The 25,117-nt window shown below is 34.1% G+C and overlaps 1 protein-coding gene across 3 annotated transcripts in view; it reads right to left on the bottom strand.

Annotated features, from left to right (window-relative positions):
• Positions 1 to 2,922: 2,922 nt before the first annotated feature.
• Positions 2,923 to 25,117, bottom strand: part of LOC117032196 (COBW domain-containing protein 2) — a 40,623-nt gene continuing 18,428 nt past the window's right edge. For all 3 annotated transcript variants that reach the window (XM_033123516.1, XM_033123517.1, XM_033123518.1), the window contains exons 7-15: positions 23,344 to 23,390; positions 21,522 to 21,608; positions 18,975 to 19,019; positions 14,257 to 14,313; positions 11,365 to 11,416; positions 5,904 to 5,972; positions 5,735 to 5,800; positions 3,458 to 3,587; positions 2,923 to 3,091 (exon numbers count right to left, since the gene is read on the bottom strand). In XM_033123516.1, coding sequence (XP_032979407.1) covers positions 2,985 to 3,091; positions 3,458 to 3,587; positions 5,735 to 5,800; positions 5,904 to 5,972; positions 11,365 to 11,416; positions 14,257 to 14,313; positions 18,975 to 19,019; positions 21,522 to 21,608; positions 23,344 to 23,390 — 660 coding nt within the window. In that variant the 3' untranslated portion in view covers positions 2,923 to 2,984. The remainder of the gene's footprint in view (positions 3,092 to 3,457; positions 3,588 to 5,734; positions 5,801 to 5,903; positions 5,973 to 11,364; positions 11,417 to 14,256; positions 14,314 to 18,974; positions 19,020 to 21,521; positions 21,609 to 23,343; positions 23,391 to 25,117) is intronic.

Here is a 25,117-nt window from a genome sequence, read left to right as displayed (position 1 = left end):
ATCTAAATTAAAAGTGAGATGTCATTCCATCCAGATTGGCAAAGGTTAAAATGTGTTAGCTAGGTTCAGAGAAGGGGGTATTTTCACACACCACTGTATTAGGGCAAAAAGGTACAGCCACTTGGAAGAGCAATTTATCAGTCAGTCTCTATTAACAATTGTAAGTGTGCATATCCTGGAAGCTAGTGATGCCATCATTCTGTTCCTCGTCTAGAGAAACATTCTCAAAAGAACAAAGAGGCAGGCCCAGTGATGTTCACTGCAGCACTGTTTGCAACGTCAAAAACGGAGAACAGCTAGTTCATCTGCTGCCATCAAGTCACAACCACAACACTTCTCCAGCTTAACACCCTTCATTCACTTCCCAGGGCATTCAGAACAATCCAAACGTGTCACTCCATCCTATAAAGAACAACGAGTCTGGCCCTGGCCCATGACTCCAATTCCTCCTCCTGCCCTGGCTTTCTAACCTTCTGCCACCCTTGACTTCCCCCTGGTCTTCCCAACATGCTATGCTGGTTCCCACCTCAAGGGCCTCTGTGAACTTGCTCCCTCTATTGAGAACCTTCGCCCCTACTTTGCAAAAACAACTTTTAATTCTATTCTCTACTTCAAAGGCCCTCTCTTCAGAGAGCCTTTCCATGACCACTCAATATAAAGTCAATCTTTGTTTTTATCAGCCTTCTTGGGGCTACCTCATACTTTCTTTTAGGTCCCTCCACCATAATTTAAGCAATATGAGAACCTGGCCTGTATCTGTCATGTGCAGTTTCAGCCCCAGCACCAATATCTGGGCCTTGAAGAAGCTCTCAATAAATGTCTTTTAAAATGAATGTATCCTGTGCTATATGAATATCTATGCAGCAGTTAAAGAGTAAGACATTTACATGCACTGTCATGGAAAGACCTAAGACGAACAGCTGAGTAAAACAAACTGCGTTACAGTGTTTTATTTAAAACACATACATTATAAAAATAAAACCTTTCCTTGATATTTTTGGCAAGTTTGTAAGTTTCCTGAAGTAGCTTAAATTAAAGCTCTAATCATTGGAAAATACCGTGTTTCCCCGAAAATAAGACCAGGTTTCATAATAAGGTTTGCTCCAAAAGACGCATTAGGGCTTATATTCAGGGGATGTCATCCTGAAAAAGTCATGCTAGGGCTTATTTTCCGGTTAGGTCTTATTTTCAGGGAAGCACAGCAATTCACTTTGGGAAACAATGTTAACGATTATATGTGTGTAAGTGAAAATAAACGTGTCAAAGGATAGACATTAAACTGACAACACTGCTTACTCCTAACAAGTAACAGTGACTGCAGGAGAAAGATCAGAGGAGACTGACTTCATCTGTAATGTTTGCATTTTTACAACACAAATGCATTCATGCAATACCGATGTGGTGAAAAACATTTAAAGATTAATACACTTTAAAGGAAAACAAATATTTGAGTTTTATAAATACAGACTTTTAAAAGTACAGATTAATATTACTTCGAACATTTCTCCCACAACAGGACAATTATAAGCCCCTTCTCCAGGTCTAGAAGAGATGAATCCAGACAAATTATTTGCCAAAGACCACTATGAAATATTATCATGACCACATTAATTATAAAACAAATTTAAATTGTTAGGAAGAAGAAACACTTATCTCGGCTCTGCTGTGTGCCAGGAAATGAGTTGGGTGCATTACAAACCTATTTAATCCTCACAACAACCTTGAATGTTTGATATTATCACTGTCTACTTTATAAATAAGGAAACTTAGAGAAAGCACTTTGCCCAAGATTACAAAGCCAAGAAACAGCAGAGCTGGAATTAAAGCCCAGATCTGACTAAAAAATCAGCTGATTTTTCTATTGGACAATTTGCCACCACAAAAGAAGTATATTCTCTCATGAATAAGAGCATGGATTCAGGAGGCAAATGGATGAATATAGAGAAGTTATATAGAAGAAATACAGAATGCAGGGAAAGGGACATAGATAATCTAATCAATTAACCTGTCCCCAACCACTGGAACCATTCAAGATACACAGATGTAATTTTTTCATTTAAAATTCTTCAAAAAATTAAAAAAGCTATTTTGATAGCCTCTGATATTTAACAACTATTAATTTGGGAAACCTCTTTTTTCAATTCCATCTAATACTATTCTCTGACAATTTGAATAGTTATGCTGCCCTGGGCTTTAGTAAGAACAAGAGAAAAGCAAGCCATTGTATACGTACACACCAACCATTTATGTAAAGGCTGTTGAATTATCAAAAGTTATCTGCAATTATATCTGGAGGTTTGCACCTCATCACTTTTTAGCTTATACTGAAAATTAAAGAAGTTCAAAAAAACCAAACTGAATTTAATACCAGTAGTAAAATCTACTTAAAATTAAAAGCTCTACAATAAGAATCTTCTAAATATATTACAAGGTGAATAGCTGAAGTTTCATTACACTATCAGTTAAGGCTTAGAATTTACTAAAAATAATAAATGCTTTCAATTAATTTCTTTGACTCAGATTTCTTCCACTTACAAGTCTCTAGCCACAATAAACCTTTTATTTCATTTAATAAAAATGGTGACATTATTTGTTTTAAAAAATTTTGTTAATAAAATTATATATATGCAATAAAGGAAATATGTTCTAAAGGAAATGTCAATGTTGAAGTTTTATCATCATTATAAATAACTTCGGCCTATGTAAACTCCAAAGTCAAATCTGAAAGATATTTTTGTGAAACACCTGTCCATAAAAAAAATAAAAAACACTTCAGAGGATATTATATTTTATTGTATAAATGTCAAATGTTTTACAGTACTGATTTACTATATCTTATGTAGTCTATAAAATAAATGTAATTTTAAAGTACACTGGAATTCATAACAGAAGTAATGCAAAGAACAGATGCTTGAAACAGATCCAGTAGGAAAGATATTACCAGTATTATCATCCAATCCTTTTGATAAGAAATGCTTCTAATATTACGGACAAACTTGATCTTCTTTGAAATGTGTTGTCCACCGCTTTTCTGTTTCTGTCACAGTGGCTATAAATAGTTGTTTAAGGATATCCTTATCTAAATGCCTCCCTGCAAACAGAACAAAATATGGTGTGATTATACTCTGCTTATTAAAATGACACAGTTTACCTCTCAATTCCAGATCATTAAGTGCTTGATCTTCAGAAATTGACAAAAACAATACTAATTGATTCCTTCCTTAACTTTCTAGTTAAGTTCCTGAGAACCCAAACTGATACTTGGATTAATCACTTTTCGAAAGTTGTTTGAAGAGTAAAAGGTCTAACAGGTTCTTACGAATGTTATCATATGATTACGACAAACACATTAACCACAAGCTTATTCAGGTTTACAAAAGGGGTTCTGATTCATTAATACTGCTTCTCCTTTCAAATATATTTTTCGCTTTGCTTTAGAAATGTAACTGTAACATACCAATAAGAACCAATCGATTTGTTCTTTCAGTGTCATCTTTCCAGTTCAGTGGAGTCTCCTCCAGATCATATAGCTCATGGACACCTTGGACAATCACTTGCCGTGGTTTGTCTTTGATTGACACCAGCCCCTGCTCAGGGGAGAAGGAACAGTCAGCCTCAGTTTGAATTTAAAAGCAGAAATGAAGCACTGCTGTTACTAATTTTTCCTGTTTCTTTTTAAAATAAAAACTCATAAAGGAGATGCTGTTAAAATTACTTATTTCTAGTTATTTGAGCGTTAAAGAAATAGTTTATTAAAGCCTCCAATTTTTAAAAAAGGTTTCTATGCACAGATTTTTTTTCTAATGACAAAATTAATACATACATTAATTGTTCTTTCAGTGTTATCACAGCAAAAAAACAAAAAAAAATGATAAAACATTATATATTAGATTCTGATTATTTTTAAGGATTTCATATACTTGTTTTACAGTTTCAGTGGGAAATTTGAGAAATTAAAGGATTTTGGTGATTTATTTGTTTTTTAATGAGTTGCAACAAATGGAGTAGATGATGAAATAAAAACTATTACATTTATCTGAATAAAAAGGTGATTTTACATTGATATGAAGAAATGAGGACCAAATTATCTAATAAGCTGGCTCCTATGGAGATGAAATATTTGTAACATCTATTTGTTATAAAATTAATACATATCGAAAACTAATAAGAGACAAATCACTGATAGTCATTTCCACCATACTACTTTTGTGTGGTTTTCATGTATTTATGTATTTTGGGTGTATGTTTTTCCAGTTTTTCTTTTCCTGTGCCCAGTTTTGTTTTCTGGTCCCCCCGCCGCCCCGCTCCCGTTTTATTGAGACATAATTGACATTATATAACATATTAATTTAAGGTGTACAACATAGTGATTTGTTTTCTGTTTTTTAAATTTGAATTTTAATATGTAATAACAAACTTCTTGGAAAGAAATTACCTCAGCATCAATTTTGTGTTACTTGTATACAAATTTTGAAGCATTAGCTGTTACTAGAGTTTTTAAACATGCTGATTATATTTTGGACTACTATGTAACAGGAAAAAGAAGGAAGTCTATGAATAAAGACTGTGTTGTTCCAGATCCCCCAGTGTTGTTGTGATGAGAGGAAGGCCAAAGAAAGAACCAAAGAGGACAACTGTGGAAAAACTGTCACATACCTAAGGACAAAATCCTAACCGGGATGGTGTGGGATGAGCCCCTGAACCCTGTGTAGAGGTCTTGGTGGCAGCATTAGTATAATGCCCAAAGGGCTGCTTTTCTAGGTACCACCCCCTATTCAGCACTAAGGGATACAAGCAGTCACAGAATGAAATATGGCCTGCCAACTCCGATGATGGAATGTAGACAGTGCAATAGTCAAAGCAGCAGCGGGACCGTGTGGGAAGGATTTGGGATTCATTTGTGTTGCTCTGCAGTGCCATTCCCAGGTAGAGCCAGCACTGGGAATGAAGAAATCTCAACCTAAATAGTTTCTCCACAGTCTCAACTTCTTGTCATTCCAGTGACCCCAGGAAGTCAGTCACTAACTGGAGAATCTAGTTACTAACAGTGATAAAAACACTCAGTAATAATAAAAGTTGATGCACTTCTGGAAACATAAGAGTAGACATTCAAATGACTGCTGATGGCTTAACCACACAACCTAGAACAACTGCCCCCTGGAAAAAAACACCTTTTGTGACATAAGCACCAAAATGTCAAGTTTTATGAATGGGTTTCCAAACACAGATCAAGGATTCTTGTAGTCTTTTGTAACTCTGTTTATATTAATAATATGACACGTTTAGTGTCTGCTAGATGCATCAAGAAGCATAAACTTCAGTGCAGCAGAATTTCTAATATCATTTTTCTGTTAATAAAGCTCTCTTGGAAAAATACATACAGAAAACATTCAGTTTGACCAAGCTGTGTGCCAAAAGGAGGAGAGTTTCAATGAGTCAAGCTCATGAGCCAGATAATTGCTCAAAACACCTGGGAGTAGAAAGCAGGAAGTAACATTTCAAAGCACACAGGTTATTTTAGCTGTAACACTAAATGAAGCTGTGCAAATAACTCAAGGTTTATGCAGCGATTTCCAAAGCTGCTTTTCAGCAATGGAAATCAGGAAAAATGAAAATAGGCAAAGGTTATTTGTACTAAAACCAATGCTTCTGCTGAAAACCAAATATAGTTTTCTATACTAGCCAAGAAAGGGACTTTGCCCAAAAGTATAAAACTGTAAACTGTATACCGCACCTTCAGTCGTATGACCTCCATGCAGTTATCCTCCTTGTTTCTCACGTTCTTTTCCCACAGAAGATTCTGAATTAAGTGACATATTTTAATAAGACCAATCATTGTTAATAGCATCAACTATGTAATAATACAGTTGATAAATCATTAATCAGTTAAATATTGCATTCACCTGAATAAATACGTTTAGACTTTCTTCCTTTGCATTTCCTGGTACTTCAAATGTAACTGTAACAATACTCTGTAAATCAAAAGAGATAATAATGATTTTTTTATAGTAATGGCAATATATTTTTAAAAATCACAAGTTTTAAGATGAAAAGAAACATTCATAGAAATTTATGTTGCCTAACAATACATACTAGGTATATCTTTTTCCCTTTTATTTGCTGATATTTGGTTATCAGCAACTCCATTTTCTATATTCTGCACAACTGATCGACAATTTAGTGTTTACCTAGAGAAACTCTCACGAAAGGGTACTCATTTAATTCTTTCATTTCAGGATTCTCAGCACTAAAAGGGAAGGTGACCAACCACGTACTGAGCCAGGAACTTTTGCCTAGGTCATTTCATTTTATCTTTCATTTACTTGTGACAACTTTATTCTGTGGAATAAAGAAAATTATTTCCATTTTATAAATTGGAAATGAGGCTTAGAAAAAATAAACTACCCAGAGCCAGGAGTAAAACTCAAAAACAAAAGTTTAATTCTGTTCTTTGGAAAAAATAAAGGAAAGTTGGGTTTATCTCTGGCCAAGTATGTGCCAACTAGAAAAGAGTTCCTAGAGATGAGAATGAATAGCATAATGTTATCTTTGGTTTTAGGAGCTGACATCATCATTTATAGCACGTTAACTTTGAGATTTATTTTGCCTCCTGATCTTGATAAATCTCTCATTGTCTGCTCTAAGGTACCAAAAGCTTAAGATTTCCTCTAGCTGGACACATAATTAAAACGCAAACCTCCACTTGCTACTGTAACCCAAAATTTCAAACTTAATGAAAATCCGTAACCCAATAAACACACAAACCTCATCTTTGATAATAAGAATAAGATGCTCAAGCCAAGCTTTAAAACAGGCAAAAGAAACAAACTAAAGCACAGCTTTCCATCATTTCTTAGAACCATGTATCTTAGCAAATTTACTCACCAGCAGAAAATCATACAGGCTTATAGTAGAAAATATGAAAAGATGGAAACTGTTTTTTATCCACACATAGAGAATAGCTAGAGGTAAGTATTAAAGACCAATGTAAGACAAAATATATTGGCATTTAGTCTCCACTGTCACTAGTAATAGGAAAAGCAGAACGCACGTTCTTGCTCGATATGAGACCTGCAAGCCAACTAAAATTGGATTTTAAAAATGTCATTTTTAAACGTTCTTATTTTGTTGCAATAGCCATGTGATGGAAACAATGTAACATTAATGGATGAATGGATAAAGAAAATGTAGTACAAATGTACTACAAATGTAGTACAAAAATGCAGTGTATATAAATGTGGAATAATGGAATATCATTCCATTCATCCTTTAAAAAAAAGGAAATCCTGTCACACGCTACAACATGGATGAATCTTGAGGACATTATGCTAAGTGAAATAGGCCAGTCACAGAAGGACAAATACTGTACGATTCCAGTTTTATGAGGAGTCTACACAGTCAGACTTATAAAAGCAAAAAGTAGAATGGAGGTGGCCAAAGGCTGCGGAGAGGGGAAAATGGAGAGTTGTTACTCAGTGAGCATAGTTTCCGTTATGCGAGATGACGAAGTTCTGGCTAGAGATCTGCTGCACAACAATGTGCAGCAGTTAACAATACTGTACTACACAATCATTTCTTATGACGGTAGGTCTCATGTTAGGTCTTTTTTACCACCATTTTTTTAAAAGTGTTTTTTTTTTTAACTTTATTAGTTTCAGGTGCACAAAACAATGTAATAGTTACACATTTATCATTTATATCCCTCGCACAGTGACAACCCCCTTGCCCCCATTATTTTTAACTCTTAAACAATGCTTTTAAACTGTTTGTTTTTATAAGTTTACAGTAATAATGGTATGCATTTAAACAAAATGAGTCTTCTTTCCTTCTTAAAGCAATCACTGCAAATAACACCTAAAAATCTATACTGAAATGTATCATAAATCATATCAAAATACATTGCAAAAGGTTGCCAAGTGAAACATAATTTGTCAGTTTCAAAACATAGTAGTAATTTAACCTTCAAAAATGCAAAAAATTTTTTATTCAGTTGGATAACTTGGCTTTTAGTATTGAGAATGTCTCAATATAGAACTCAATATTGCTTTATTATATTGCTTTATTCTTACCTTAAAGAGTTTTATGTCAAGTAATGATTTTTACTATTTGCAGGTTAGAGACATCACAATATTTCTGAAGAGTTCAATTAACTCCAGCGTGAGATGAAAAATGTTTTAAAAATTAAGACAATGCATCATGGGGCTCAAGGAGAGAAGTACACATTTTAAAACTAGATGTTTTTCTGTACCAATAAACTCTTCTTCCATTAGACAAACCCTAAAGAAGATGAAATCCATAAATTCCCAGGTCAAAAGATGAGGGTCACAGCTCATAATTCATAATTGGCTCTACGAATTAAGTATGCATAGATTGCCACTTGGGTTTTCTCATCTACCTTCCAACCTTCCAATTCCAGGTCCTCCTTTTAGGGAGTGAAGAAGAAATCCATGAACTATAGAGAACTGCACTAAACATCATTCAAGGATAAAACTTTAGTAACATATACAATACGTCCTAGGTATTACCCATTTTATACTTTTTCCCCAGTTTATTTTTGTTTTGAATCTAAAATTAACTCTCCTTTTCCCAGACACAGAAAGGATCAGGAAACTGAGGCAATAATTTACTCGTAGAAAACTAAAGCAAAATAAGGTAGTGCCTTTTAGGAGTTTGTTCAGCTTATTTCCCTCGGTTGTCTACTGTTTTGCAAACGATATCTAGTATGCAGTAACTTCTATGTGTTCTTCACCTAGAAAACTAAGCCCACTAACATGCTGAGACCCGAAATCTGCATCTCCACTCTCCCGGCCTCCACTCCGCTTTGCCTGTGTAATCTCTTCTGTGATATCCTGCCACCAGGTACAAAGCTGAGTATTTGGCATTTTCATCCAAATCAGCTTACCTCCCAGATTTCTCTATTTCTAGATTCCTCTAGTTACTCTAGGCTTGTTTCTCATCACTTCTCTCCTTACTGCTCTATCACCAGTGAGTTAGGTTATTCAGGCGAGTCTACCCACGAAACAGCATTCGATTTATCCCACTTCCATTCTCACTATAACCAGCAGAGTCCAGGCCCTCTTCACAGGGCGTCTGAACTTCTGCAGCCCCTTCCTGCTTGGTCTCCTGACACCACACTCCAACCCAGCTCCCCTGACACTATCTGACAGCACAGCCTCCGTTCTCTTTGCCTAGCAAATCAAAGCCAATACCAGGATCCCAAAAGCCAGCATTCATCAAGACCTCTGCACTGGAGCCTGCTCTTCTAGAGCATTCTCACTTTCCGACTTTCAAACATCTGATTGCTCTTTCCCTTACTTCTTCCAGTCAACGACAACAACAAAAAATCCACCACTTTAAGGTTACTTTTTCGTATAAAGTCAGAACAGCAGTTACCTCTTTGGGAGAAGGAGGGTTACTGACCGGGAAAAGGCACAAGGGATCTCTTAAGTTTGGGAAATCTTCTATATCTTGATCTGAGTGGGAATTGCAGGGTATGTGTTCATGTATACATAAGGATAGATATATCCTACCTACACAAATATGTGATGATACACTGACTTGTACACTAAAAACCTGCATAGTTTGTTTACTATATATAAAAGTACTGTCTTTAGCGAAGCTTCAGATCTACCAAACCAAATGAGACTGTTCATGCCTCTCAATCGCATAGTCCTTTGTCTGCAATAACATTATATTTTGTTCTATGTTCATATATCTGAAGCAGGAAAGTGCATCAGAATCTCCTGTAGAGATTTAAAAAAAAAAACAAAACAGACATGCCCCAGTTACTGGTAAAATGACACACTGGGATTTAATACACTCCAACAAGGGTAATGGATACACACAGGTTCATTATGCTATTCTAGTTTTACGTATGTTTGAAATTTTCTGTCTAAAGAAAAAAAGTTTAAACAATACTGCAGCAAAAGAAATGTTGGGAAGATAGAAGAAATAAAATCAGCAAAATGTTGATGGCCATCGCAACTGGGTCATGTATACAAAGGCTTCATTTTACTATTCTTTCTATTTTTGTCTATCTCTGAAATGTTCCAAAATAAAATGTTAAAAACATACATACACATTCATATCCAAGGTCCATTCCTGGAGATCTGAGGGGAGGCAACAACTGAATATCCAATTTTTCAAAAAAGCTCTACAACTGACTGATGTACACCCCCATCTGAGAATCACAGCTTTTCATTCTTTTAACAAATATTCACTGAGCACCCAACTCATACTTAGCAATGAGGAATTTATATTTAAGGAATTTATAGACTACTGCAAGGGAAAAGCATTTCAACCCAAACTCTAAGGCATTACAAATGCCACGACAGGGGTACGTTCGAGATACTACGGCTGTAGATACTGGCCATTATGAAGATTCTTGACAGTGAATACTACATCTTCCTCATCTTTTAATCCTTATGACTCTTACTATGATGTACTTCACCCAGAAAGTCATTAACAATATACTTCAATTCACTTTATAACACTGACATTGTAAACAGTGGGTTTTCCCCAAAATTCTACCACCAGGGACTTGTATTTCTCTCATTCATTCATTTTAAAGATAAGTGAAGGTGAATATTCTATTAAGTTTCTCAGAGAAAAGTGCCACAAACATGATAGTACAGCTCCCCATAACTATGGGCCAAAATGAAGACAAATGAACAACTATCTGCTGTTATCTTGGCCCTAATACAATAATAATGACTCAAAAAATGAGTGACAATTTCGAGACAGAGAAGGGAAGACTAGGTACACTGCTCACCCACACGCCCCCTTCCTTTCACTGTGTTTAAATGAAACAAAGAAGTTACCGTAAAGCTCAATTATCTATGACTTGCTTAAAAGAAAGATGGGTACAGTGAAAATGTGTTTGTTCCTAGCATCTTCAATATTTACCTCAGAAATTAAAGAGTTTTAGAGCATGAAAAACACCCTAAGAAGTGTACATTTATGGTGTTATCTGAAGATGAAACTCAAAGTCAATTTTTATTTAAATAAGCCATGGATGCTTATACCAAACTTCTCCTTAATCAGCTCAATAGGTGGCATTCAGAACCCCCAGGCTAATTAAGCAGTGATTCCCTTCAGAAGAACTGATTAAATATGCTGAGTGACCTAGAGAATGGAGAAGCTAGAAAGCATGATTTTCTAATATTCTAAACAACTCTGGTGTTTAATGAATTCCTATTATGCATTAAGAAGTCAGATTAGATAACCTCAAAAGTATTCAAAATCTGAAAACTATCAACACAGTTCAAAAATACTTTTTTAGAAAAAGTTCTAATAAAACAGTCCTAAGTGGAACCAATTTAGTTCAAGAAATACTTTAAAACTATTTTTTAAGATTTATTTTACCTGATCAAGGTGAGGTTGTGCTATTGGCAAATGTTGAAGTTTTTTCTGCAAACTAAGAATAACTGATTATAAATTCAGAGATCAACACATTTCTGATTTAATGTTACACATTTCTTAGAGATACAAAGTAAGGGAAATTCCACAATTGAATCTATTACATAATTTACATGTTGTTCACATATTCTAAGACAGAAAAGTTGGCAGGTTGTTTAAAAAATTTTCTTAAAAATGTATACACATTCACATGCATACATATAAACACAACACAGAGAAAAACTAATCTTTAGGAACACTTTTTTGTGTGGTTGAATAAGTCAATAGATTTCTTTTTCATTCCAATAGCTCTAATACAGGCCTAGAAAAAATATACATAAGCATTTTACTATCACTCAAAATTTCATCAACTCTTCCTATGCTTCCTAATATGAATATGCTAGTACCTAAAGAATGTCAGCAGAATAAATTTTCCTTTATCAATGTTTTCCCTTGAATACAACTACTTATTAAAAAATAAACAGTATCCATAAATATAAGCCTTCTATATAGTCAGTTACCCATAGTTGAGGGAAAACAAAAAGTCAGAATCTTAAAAATGCATTGTTCTGATACAAAATAAGCAAGAAGATCAATATGGCGTAACAAATTAGAACCTTAACAACTGTAGCATACATTTAGACACTGATGGGGGTAGGTTGGGAGGAGGAAAGGACTTAAAACTTTGCAGATGTTTTGCTTTAAGAACAGTGAGGAATAAATTAGTAACAGCAAGTTTAGGAACGAGAAAAGGCTTGTAGGAACTTTGGGAGGGAATGAGTCTCACTTGGGGGCTGGGGGTGGGGGGTGGGTGTTTCTTAGTAGGCAAAGTGTCAAATTAAAGCTTCCCATCTGGTTGTCAGGAAAGGATTCTCCTGTTTAACAATTAAGCACAATGAAAAGTTATGCAAAGGGCTTATCCATAACAGGGGCATCACATTAAATAGCTACTTTTTAAAGTGTCACTAATGAATGCATTATAACTGTCATTAAACAAGTGTGGAAGGATATCACCTTAGAAAATGTTTGAAAAATCATATGCTCTTTCCCTATGTTCAATATTTAATGTTGCTGGACAATGACTGCCTACAACTTCCATAGGGGAGGAAAACCTTTTCTTCTACCCTCTTCAGGACTCTGGCTGGATCTGAAAATTAGACTGACAAAGACAGAGTAACAGGAGGAAAACACACTATTATTTAATATAAGTTTTATGTGATACAGGAGGCTTCATGAGGAAATGAAGACCCAAATACATGGTTAAACTGAGTCGCTTTCTGCTAGGTTTGATGAAGAGTGGAAACTCATGGAAAGATACGACAGGAAAGCGTATGAGCCAAGTGTAGTACATTGCGGGAAACTCAGTGAGGCCTCTTTCTTCAGATTCCTATGTGTATCCCTTTATCTCCAGAGATAAGGATGCTGCTTTCCTCTGGGTAGAGGGAGGAAACCTCTCACATGATGGTTTTATTGACTCCTCTACTTCATAGAAAATGAAAGAAAACATTTGCAAATCATCTATCTGTAAAGGGTTAATACTTATACAAAGAACTACAACTCAGCCACAACAACAAAACACAAATAACCTGATTAAAAATGGGAAAAGGACTTAAATAGACATTTCTCCAATGATATACAAATGGCCAACAAGCACACGAGAAGATACTCAATATCTCTAATCATTAGAGAAATGCAAATCAAAACCATAATAAGCTGACAAATCAAAACCACAATGAGTTAAGACAGCTATGCCAAAACAACAGAAAATAACAAGTATTGGAGAGATGTGGAGAAATTAAAACCCTTGTGCACTGTTGGTGGGAATGTAAAATGGTGCAGCTGCTATGGAAAACTATGGTGGTTCCTCAGAAAGCTAAAAATAGAAATACCATAGGATACAGCAATGTCACTTCTGGGTATATATCCAAAAGAATTAAAAGCAGGATCTCAAAGAGATATTAATATTAGCACACCCATGTTCATAGCAGCATTATTCACGATAGCAGCATTATTCACGATAGTTAAGAGGTAGAAGCAACCTAAATGTCCATCAAGGAATGAACAGATAAATGAAATGTGATATAGACATACAGTGGAATATTATTTAGCCTTTAAAAAGGAAGGAAATCCTGTCATATACTATAACATGGATGAACCTTGAGGACAAAGTGACATAAGCCAGTCATCACAAGAGAAATACCACTTGATTCCACTTATATGAGGATGAAAGTAGTCAAATTCATAGAAACATAATAGAATGGTGGTTGCCAGAGGCAGTGGAGAGGGGGAAATGGAGAGTTGTCATTTAATAAGCATAGAGTTTCAGTTTAGCAAGGTAAAAAAGCTCTGTAGATCCACTGCACAACAATGTGAATATATTTAGCAGTACTAAACTGTACACTTACAAATGGTTAAGATTAAAGAAAAAAGATACTGATGTCCAGGGGAGAAATTTACATTTTTCTCTTCTTTATCAAAAAGATTCCCTTTGGGGAAAGAGGCAGGAAACTGATCCATTAGTGAGGGGAAAGGAGGTATCTGGGGGAACACCCCAAGTGAAAATTTTCTATGCATTTCATGCATTTTGTATTACACAGATTTGGTGTAGAAATATTAACAATTAGTCTCTAAAGTTAACACGATTAACAGTACAATTTCTATAGGAAAATGCATTATGATTTCCAAACATCCAATTAACAAAATCTTCAAGAACATAATCACTAGGAATAGTCTTGTATGTCCAAGCAATGCCAGGAAGCTTAAATCAAGTGTGCAGCTGTGTAAATCATTCCTGTAACTCCTATAACTTTGGAATAAAAGGTACATTACAATAAAAGTTACTAAAACACAGGAACATACCTTATTCCAGAGAGATTATCAAAGGCATGAAGATCTAATACATTAGAGAGATCAACTCTAAAAGACAGAAAACCAGTGTAACAGTGTGAAATTCTGTGAAATACATTCAATTAATCAAGAAAAGAATTTCTAAGACTCTTTTGCCAAAAAATGTAGACATAAGGGTTTATCATATGTCATAGTCTTTTGGGAACACAAAAATGACAGGCAAGGAATAAAAAGCTTGTAAAATTTTAAAATAAAATTTATGCATAAAATAAAAACAGTGGTAAATAGTGTAAGAGCAAGGATACTAGGTTTTTGCTTCAATAAGCTATAGGTTTTGTTTTGTTTTTTAATTTCAATTGTCTTCTCAAAATCAAATTTATGAGCTTTTCAAATACATTTTTACAGAAAAAAAAATCAGTTAAAGAGCTAAAGCTTTTCAAAGCAGCAGTTTATTACTCCAAAGATGAAATGAGGGAAGTAGAACAAATAGAAATAACATAAGAGTAGAGGTAAACTACCTTTGGAATTTTTGTATTTCTTTTACTCCACCTCCCCAGCTTCCATGACATAACAGGTAATATTATAAGAATGTGAGGAGTCAAACAACCAATGTATTATAAATATTCACCCTAGGACCCTTATCTATATCCAAAGAATGTGGTTTGATCTCATTTCCTCCAAACTGAAACTTCCTAGTTAGTACTCTATCTGAATAAACATTATTTCTGTTGGAATTATTTAATACTAATTAATTAAGCCTTATTAGGAAAGCAAGGATTGAAATCAAAAGAGAATATTATATCACAATTAGCATTAGGTGTGGCTTAAATACATAAATTTATAAAGACTCGTGATTCAGTTCCAATTTTTATGCGAGCCTATAAAACAGTAGAAGGCAGTGATTTCTCTATAATCATAGCTATAATGAAGGACTATTTAAAGAAAATGACAGCAGTATAATTAAATTTCCAAACATTTATTAAATTTTCTCACAAGAAAATACTAAAATACTAAAAGTCAGTGTTGAAACACAAGCGTCTAAATAAACTAGTTTCACTGTGAGTGTCCTAAGTATACATGTCATAGATTTAGAGATAATTCTGCTTTATACCCAGATTCTTTTATTTCCAAAACAGACAGGATCAACAATAGATTTGTACAGGTGAAATTCTATAGAGAATAATAAAATATCAAAGTCTCTCACTGTATTCTCACCAGATTCTCAATGGAGAGTAAAAGTGGAAAGTCTTAAGCTTACGGATAAAAGTTATCACGGACTTTCTCCAAATCTATTATTGCCAAGAAAAATTACTTCACTCATCCAAGGCATATGTTAGTATTCTCAATGGAGAGTAAAAGAGGAAAGTCTTAAGCTTACAGATAAAAGTTATCACAGACTTTCTCCAAATCTATTATTGCCAAGAAAAATTACTTCACTCATCCAAGGCATATGACTAGAAAACTAATTTCCATGGCATCAAATGTATTTCATTTCCTCTATACATCAGATTTTCCCCAAAATATTTACACAGAAAAAAAAATAATAAAAAGACTATTACTATCATGTAAAAACTGAATGAGAATGAAGCAAACATAAATGGGGAAGAAAAAAACCTTCCAAAACTCATCCAAAACTCATCTTTTCTCCCAATTTCTTGAACTATCGATACCAGGAGTACCTAATCTTTTCCAAATGAAGAATTTTCAATTTTCCTTATGTCTAAAGAGTGCTTTAAGTATCTATCCTAAGACCAGGGACAGGAGAATGATAAGGAAGCGGGCTCTTATCTGGCGGTCCAAGGTGGAAAGGGGCTCAGGAGCTACTCCAGGGATACCGTCTACAGTCATCTTTTCAAACTTCAGTGAGTCTCACAAACAATCCCAGATCTACAAATTGTTGACACCATCTAATTGCTAAGTCCTGAACTCAATTTCCAAATGTTTTCCTCAGTGGCACCTCAAACTCAATGTTTACAAAACAGAACTAATCACCTTTACCAAACCCACTGCTAACCATCCTACCCCAAAATTGCTCCTCCCTTCCTGTATTTCCTAACTTGGGAGAACTACACCATATATGATTCATTTCCCAAGAGTCATACTGTATATAAAATCCTTCACTAACTCTTTGCTGCCTACAGGAAAAAATCCAAACTATGTATCATGGCATTCAAGAGCCTTTATCATAAGTTCTCCACCTCTTCAGTCATACCTTCTTCTCTCTGCAACATAATACCACATGTTTTAGCCATTCTAAAATATCCACAGGTCCCTGGAAAACAAAATCTTCCGTATGCCTAGAAAGCCACTGCTACTCTTGTCCATCTGGAAAACTCCTATTCATTCTTCAAGACTAAGGCTGAGGACAACCCTCTCAGTCAAAATTTTCTGACTTCGTTAATGAGAGTTGAATAGTTGTTCTTCTATTTTCCTGTTCTTACAGAACCCTGTGTACTTAATATCCCTGTTATGTTAATAACATTTCATATATTGTTTTTTTGCTTGTTTGCTTCTGTCTTCCCCAAATGCATGGATCTCCTTAAAGGAAAAATTTTGCCTTATCCTTTGCTTAAATCCTCAACATGCCATGAAATGCTTACAACGAATGAAATGCTTGATTAGTTTGTTGAATTAACTTATTATTGACCAGCTGGATTTTGGTTTTCCTCTGTTCAGTCCATTTAAATCTCTAAGATTTTTTAAAAATCTGAAAAAGGTAAGAATGGCATTTCTTCTAATCTCCCACTTTTTCTTCTGCTATCTATGTGGTCTATTAGAACTTCTTTGTGCCTCGAAATTAACTCATGACTGACCAGTAAGACAATGCTATGTACCATTCTCATTCTTTAACTTACATATTCAAGGTAAGCCTTGCCTTTTCTACACATGCTTATAGTAGTTTTACAATTGTGTTTGTCAACCACAAAATGTTTAAGGGGTTAAAATTAAACAACAAAAAAAAAACACAATAAAACTAAACTTCCATAGGAGTGATTTCAACTACTTTGTTAAGAACAAAACGTCTAGTTTCTAAACCATGAAGCTCAAGTTGCTATGCCTCAAGAAATTCTGCTAAATGTTTTATATGAGATTCCTAACCTAATACTAAGAATTCTATCATCAACATCTGATCTTCACTGAAAAGGGTCCTAATCCAACTTCACTCCTCAAAGCAAAGAAGTACTATTTCAGAAAGTCTTTAGATTCTTAGATGCACTGGTAAATACCAGACACTAAAGAAACTGAAGAAAAAATGAGATTTTATTCACTTGTTCATTCATCCATTTGAATAGAATTTAATCACTGCATGTTTACTGTTGTATAGTGTGATAGAGCAAATGTTAGAAATGCCATATAAACATCAAAATCATTACATAATAAATTATTCAAGATGAAATCTTTACGCAGGACATAAAGGTCAAAAATGAAAACCAACAAAAAAGACAAAAGTAAGCAAATAAATCCAGGGGCCTTTAAAAAATTGATTTAAGATGCGAGTAAATGTAAACCAAATAAATGCTATTACAAAAGAACCACAGATATTTGTGGATGTGATTTTTTAAAGTTGACTTAAGCATTATATGGTGGTCCATAATTTTGCAAGGAGAAAATTTAAGAAAAAAAAACAAAAAGGTAAAATGCAATAGGAGGAAGTCATACTGAGCATTGGCTCATGGTATGAGTTAGCCTATCAGAGTTTCTACACTGGAATTTGAAATGCAGGGCGCACATTGGGAGTATGCTTGCAGAGGACTTACTCTACGGGCATCCTTCTGCTCCTCTGCCAGCAGAGGAGGGGCTTCTGAGAATGCATACCAAATTAATTCCCCAGCTGTTGACAGGCGTGTAAGCAGCTGCTGTTGTTACCGCCTAACACTTATCATACTCTATCAGCACCTCTAATCTCTGCCATAGCAGAGAAGCGACTTAGCTAAGGCCTCTGCTGCATTTCCAAGGAAAGAATCTCTGAGTTAAGGACTGAGTGGCACTAGACCACGAGCTGTGAGTCTCAGAGCTGCCAGCTGCATGTTGCTAGGTGTATCAGCTGCTGAGCCATTCTTGCTAAAAAGAGAACTTAACAGAATACCCCTGTACAAAAATTTCCTGAAATCATGACAGCATTCAATGGAAAACAGAGTTCTATCTACAGAAATCCATTTCACAGAGGTTTTCAGAACACATCTACTTTATAAAGTAATGCACATCTGTATAAACACAATGAGAAAAGAAGCTATAGGAAATGAAAATCAAAATTTTAAAAAAAGAAGGTATCAGGAACTTAAAGGTAAAGGTTCCATGTATTTTTTACATGACAGATTATTTTTGCAACTATGAAACACTAAGAAGGTTTAAAAATATTAAAAAACCATTTAAATACCTCAAATTAAGATAACATTCCTAATAACATACTTTTTCAGATTTCTATACCAGTTACTTTCTTGAGTGGCTGAAAGTCCTACATTTTCTTTTTCATTAAGCAAAAGCAGTTACACAGTATTATCATGGCTCTATAGTCTTAGTTATTCGAAGGATAGCACATATATCAAATAAATATGCCAAACTAATTTATAAAGAGCATTCAAAACACTTTTGGGGTCCCATTTTGAAACCACACACACAAATCTTTCTTACATTAGAATCAAGCATACTATTTAACAATTACTTAATACTTACTATTAACTAAATAAAATTATTTATTGTTAATATCAGTAATAGCTTTTTAAAAGTACCTTGATTTTTGTGTTTCTAAAATTTTTCCCAGTCCATTTATTGATCTGAAATAAATTTTAAAATGAGGGAAAAGAAAATACAAAAGTAAATGTCAACTTTTTTAAAAAGAACTCAAGGAACATTATTTCTAAAGTAGAAAGTAAGCATATACACATATATCTGGAGCTGGAAAAAAGTAAAAAATAGAAAAACAAAACTTACATACTTTATAGTTTAATTGTCCTTTTCCTTTTAATCATAAATCAGGTATATTTCCACTTAGGCATTAAAACATGACATGCAAAAAGTCTACTGCAGAACTGACAGCCAGGGGCTATTTTGTGATTTATAAAAAGACACTTCACTTTAGAAAATATGATTCACAAACTGCCAGTAGTCCTAATGTTGTTAAAATGAGTAGATAAATAAGACATTTTATTGATACCCATTATTTCCCAAGCACACATTGTAGAAATGGCAAAACACACCTAGACATACAAACCTAGTAATGAGGGGCTTTGACCCAGCCTGTCCTCAATATTCACAGTAACACTGAGCCACACATCCAGGTTCTTTTATAGAAGAACCTCTTCAGTTCCCTAACTAGGGTCTCTGCCCACTCTGCTGGTCTTCCCTTTGTACTGCACCAAAAAGACTTGTTGAATCCTTTTCAACATTCTGTACACCTGATCTATTTATCATTATATCATCAATTCCATTGCCTTTATAGTTACGTGCCGATATTTACTGTTTGTTCTCACGGGTATGGCATCCTGCATGCGATGATTCTGAGGCAAGTCTATTTCCCCAAATTCTTAATCTTCTCTTTTTAATATACTCTGACCTGATGGCTATTTCCTCCCAAATATGTTTATCTTCTTCCAACTCCCCAAATCTAATTCTGAGCAGTTTCAAGTCTGACGTACAACAGAGGATAAAGAGCCAAAAGGGTCTATAATTTATCAGTGTGCTTTGTCCCAAATTCTTTCCTACAGCACAGGCCGGCAACAAGCTGGCCAACAGTCAACCTTGCTGTGCTGGAGATCCAGCTTAGATAGTCAGTATGGAAATAGAAAAGCCCAGTAGTAATAATCCTGCACCCTTTTGCCAAAAATGTTTGCTACATAGATTGTCTTCTTTTTCTAGTAATCACAGTGGTGCATAGGATTTTGAAAAGAGAAACAAAATTTAGGAGACCAGTGTCAAAAGGGGTAAAAAAAGTCATCTTTATTCACTGTTTTCATCTTTCTAGACTTTTCAAAAATGTCAATCATCTATTTCTTTCATTTTTTTTTTAATTCACTGTAACTTGAAATTACTATGTAAACTAAGAAAAAATCTCCAATCTAGTAATGATAACAGCTAACAACTAGCTATGCATCAGGTACTGTGCAGTTTACAAGCCTGTCTCACGTAAAACTCAAACCAAACTCATGAAGTACGTATTATTCCTGTTTCACAAATGAGACTTAAAACGAATACAGTGAGAAACAGACTGAGGATTAGAACCCAAGCAGATTCCAAAGTCCACGACCTTAAACATTATGTAGCACCACTGCCCTCCACATGGAGACATCATTAGTTTTTTGTAGTAAAGTCTGAGGGAATATTACTATTAAAATAAAACCAAATATGCAGAACAATATGAATTTCTTTCTTCTGCAATCATTATCATTACAGCCAATCTCTTAATGAGCCTTACCTTTACCGATTCAATTTATAACATTTACTGAATGAACTGGCACTCACAGATTCAAAACCTGATGTTAGCAGATTGCACCCTTTAAAAATGACTAATAATAAAAGCTATTCAATGTCTTTTTGTAGATAGCATTTATTCATTTAGGTCTTACAAAATAATTCAAAATCGCTGAATTGTAACCTCATTTAAAAAATCCAAGTGACCACTGGACCATTTAACACATATGAGTATCATATATATTATCCTATGTTGATTAGCCTTGGCCATGGACCCTGAAGACATTAAAGCAAGCTGGAAAACAGGCATGGTTCGTTGACAGTTAAGGAAGACAAAGTCAATGAGGGTTTAGGTAAAAGTGAGACCACGTGAGTCAGGGAAGACTCAGAGAGATGGAGAAAAAGGAGGTGGGGTGGGCTCCAGAGAATAGATAAAATTGCTAAAAAAGAAAAAAAGAGAAGGAATTCAAGAACTGGCAAGAGTGAGTGTGAGAATGCATTATGAGTAATAAAAGGATTTGGCAAGACACATCCATGAAAAGGCAGCAAATAATCATCCTGGGTAAAGTTAGAGGACTTCATTAAGGAAAATGTCAAAGAGAAGACAGAAAAAGAAGAATGGATTCAGAAGACCCTGAACATCAGTCTATGAACTTTGAACTATATTCGGTAAGCAATGGAGAATAAATACATAATTACTACTTACATTGCAATCTATTAGACAACAACATACATATGTGATTCTCTAATGGTACTTGAAGCAGGTCAACACTGAACCTTAAGTTTCCACATGGCAATAGTCATGGTAAAAATATTCTGTATAGTACACTTTGAATTTGTAAGTACTTAACATACTGATAATTTTGTACCTAATAGTTGTTCTTAATTTGTTTAAATCCTCTTCTGAAACCAAGTCTGTTTTATTGATGATGATGATATCTGCCAAAGCAACTTGCCTAAATTAGCAAACAAAGAACAGATGTCAAAAGAGAAATGTTAAGAAATTAAAAATAAACAGAAACACCTCCTATACAGATCAAGCAGTACTCTATATGGTAATTCAATTTACTCCTAACCTGATTATCATTCTTCAAATAGTGAGGATAAACTGTATTCATCACTATTTAAATAATCTGATTCATTAAAAAATATTTACTGAGTGCTTTCACTTGCTACTGTAGAACTATGAAGACAAGCCTCAAAAAGTTTACAATCTAAGATGATTTACAATCAGGATGATTATAAACTCATGATTTTCTTTGAAAAGAAATGCACAAAATTCAGATATCCAATATGTAAAGACAAAAATAGTCTACTTACTAAAATATTCCATGTAATAGTTACCATAATTTTCAAAAAAATACAGACAAGTTTATTTAACATTAACATTACACTAAACGTTTTTTTTAAAAAACTACACTTCAGTTGATTTATCAGGATCTTTACGAAACATCTTCATCACTGAGAATATATATTTTCTCTGTAAAACAGATACACATAAATTCAAATTAAAGAATCCCGTTAACAGAACGCTGAATAACAAAATAGCTTGCTATGAATAAAAGTTCTATTTTCTAACAACAGTTGTAGTAAAGCTAAGGATTCTTTAACTTTTCCTCAATTCTTCAGGAAATTACTGAAGTTAATTACTAGGCTATTTGTTCCTAATCCTAGTCTTATGCTACCTGAAGGTATAGCTGATTATTTCAAATAACATAATCAAATTATCAAAAATAAATTAATTCATTAAAAAAGTAGGTTTCAATAGCATATCAGAATCCCAGTTTTAAGTAAACTTCACATGAATAAAAACTCAATGTGCACATCTAAAAATATAAACAGTTGCAATCTTTAAATTGGACGCCTTTTATGTTTAACTTTATTTTGGCTTTTATAACATTTTACTATTTAAATGACTTATTTACATTTTCTATAAAAAGTTACAAAAAACATTTAAGTTCAATCTAATTTGAATCATAACTACAGACCAAATGCAGTATTTAGGCAGGATTACAAAACAACAGAGTACCATACTCCAAAGTGAGAAGGAATCAATCGCATTTGCAGTCTTTATTATTTGTCTGCATCAGATGCAGCAAATCTCAGGGGACCTCCCTCTTAAACCCAGAAGTATATTTAGTGACTGTCCTCTATCCCAAAACTTTTTCCCCATTAGCATGAACATGCTTAGGGTACGCAAACTAATTTAAATATTTAAAGTCTAAAGACAAAGCAATCAGGAGCATGAAGTTATTTAAACAAACAAACAAAAAAACATTCTCAATGCCAAATTAAAACTATATCCTTATTTGTTCCTCTGTTGTTCTGAATAGCAGTGAACATTTGAATCAAATGAATTACTGTTAAAGAAGTGAGCCAACTCTTTTTTTTTACAATCATCTTCAATCCCAAAGACATTATATGAGAACAAGAAAATATTTTAACATGTTAACATTTCCCACGCTCCTCACAAAGAACTGCTGTGCCCAGTACTCACTTGATGATAATAAAAGTTATAAATAAAATTTTAGTTATCAGATCATTATAAATAGCAATAATTCAACTACAGGAAAAAAGATAATATATTTTCTTTGATTATGTTTTTATATTTCTGTTTTCTTCTGATTTTCATATTCATAATTTTCTCTTCCCAATTAGCCAGTAATCAATATATACTTTAAATATGAGTACCTAGAAGCTTCATTGATAAGGCCATCAGGCTTTTCTTCTGCTAAATGCTGAACAAAAACAAAGTTTGAAAAAAGTTACTCTGGTATAACACAAAATCTAATGTTAACACAAAGGATTTTACTTTAGAGACTCTTGCTTCCAATAAAGACTTCAACAAGTTTTATTACTGAATACACAAATTCACAATGAATTTTTCTATCTGAAATTATTTTCTTCCCCAACTGTAATTTTTTTTTTTTCCTACAGTGAACCTGTAGGGTATTAGGGGCTGGAGGTGGGGGGTGAGAGGGCTTTAATTCTATACCCCTGACCTTTTTTCTTAAAAGGAAAACCCTCCATTTTAAATAAAGTCACAAAAACATAGAACATTATAGTTCAGATTTTAGGCGTTTTCCTTTTTACAGAACAGTTCTTGTTCTAAACATTCATTTTTCACTTATTAAAAAACTGATAACCCTTGAAATTGTACTTTTAAAAAATCTAATATACTTCCCACCATTCCTTCCCCCACGCCCCACTCTCCACCCAGAATGGTACATGATATGAACTCAGTACTGGGCCCTTCATATTCCCTAAAGCAAATATGCTGAGAGAAGGACACAGCCCTAATTCTAGCCTAAAAGCAGTTTGTCATTTAGAAGCCCACGCTTGGGAGATCTGGCCTCTCCACGCAACAGTTTATTTCATTGACCTCTCCAGAGTCAAACTAGCTCCAAAAAAATACTTTGACATTGACTTTCCAACTTCACAAATCAATAAGTCCTTTTACATATATTATCTCATTTGGCCTTTATAACACGATGGGAAATGGCTACACTACTCATTTTATAAAAGAAGAAACTAAATCTAACACCTTAACCATCACAGGATACCTTATTATATGGCTATTTTTCAAAAATTGAAAATGTGCTCAGTAGAAGTTAAATGAACATAATTTAAACATTTTTGTGAAAACTTTTTGTCTTATAAAATCAGTCTTGTATACAGTGCTACACAGATATTAACAATCACATAAGAGTATGTACATAAAGATTACCTAAAAATTACATTCAAAATTATTTCACCAAACCAGTTTCACAGTTCATGGGGAGGTAGATCATCAAGGTATTTGGATAATTTGAAACCTAAGAACAAGCTAGCAATAATTTTATTTAATAGAATTGTCTAAGTCTATAGGGACAAACTTCTTTCCTCTAAAAGTTTGCCAAATTCTCTTTTAGGGGAAACAAGACTAAACTAAAACTTTAGATACAATCCTGTAAATTCAACTGTAGACCCACTCTGAAATTATGGAACTCACAGAATTTGAAAAATATTGTATCAAAAATCATTCCTTGCCAAAAGACTAAGTTTACTATTTTTGCTAATTATTCTTGAGTTGAGGTTGTAACAAATCTTATAACTATGTCCTCTAGAGAATAATGCTATTATTGCCCTAGGAATAGTCCTCACACCCAGGCTCAAGAAATATTTGTTAAACGAATTCTAATTAACACTACCTAGTTGTTGACATAGATACATGGATGTTGTTACTTGAAAAATTCTATGTAACATGCAGCAACAAATCCCTTTCTATTCAGCAGGACGAATTTGGGGCTACTATTTGACTGTGAGTTGGTAGGGTATAAAAAAAATATGGCAAGAAAATTAGAGATCTGTTTTGAATTTCTATACTTAAATGAAACTAATAGTTCCACAAAGTAACTCATGTTTTTAATGCATTTACTTCAGAAGATTAGAAATCTTCAACCAAAGTTAAGTGGGATGGATGACA

The sequence above is a fragment of the Rhinolophus ferrumequinum genome, chromosome 12 (assembly GCF_004115265.2).
Source record: "Rhinolophus ferrumequinum isolate MPI-CBG mRhiFer1 chromosome 12, mRhiFer1_v1.p, whole genome shotgun sequence".
NCBI classification, from domain to species: Eukaryota; Metazoa; Chordata; class Mammalia; order Chiroptera; family Rhinolophidae; genus Rhinolophus; species Rhinolophus ferrumequinum.
This window is presented reverse-complemented; position numbering and strand designations above follow the sequence as displayed.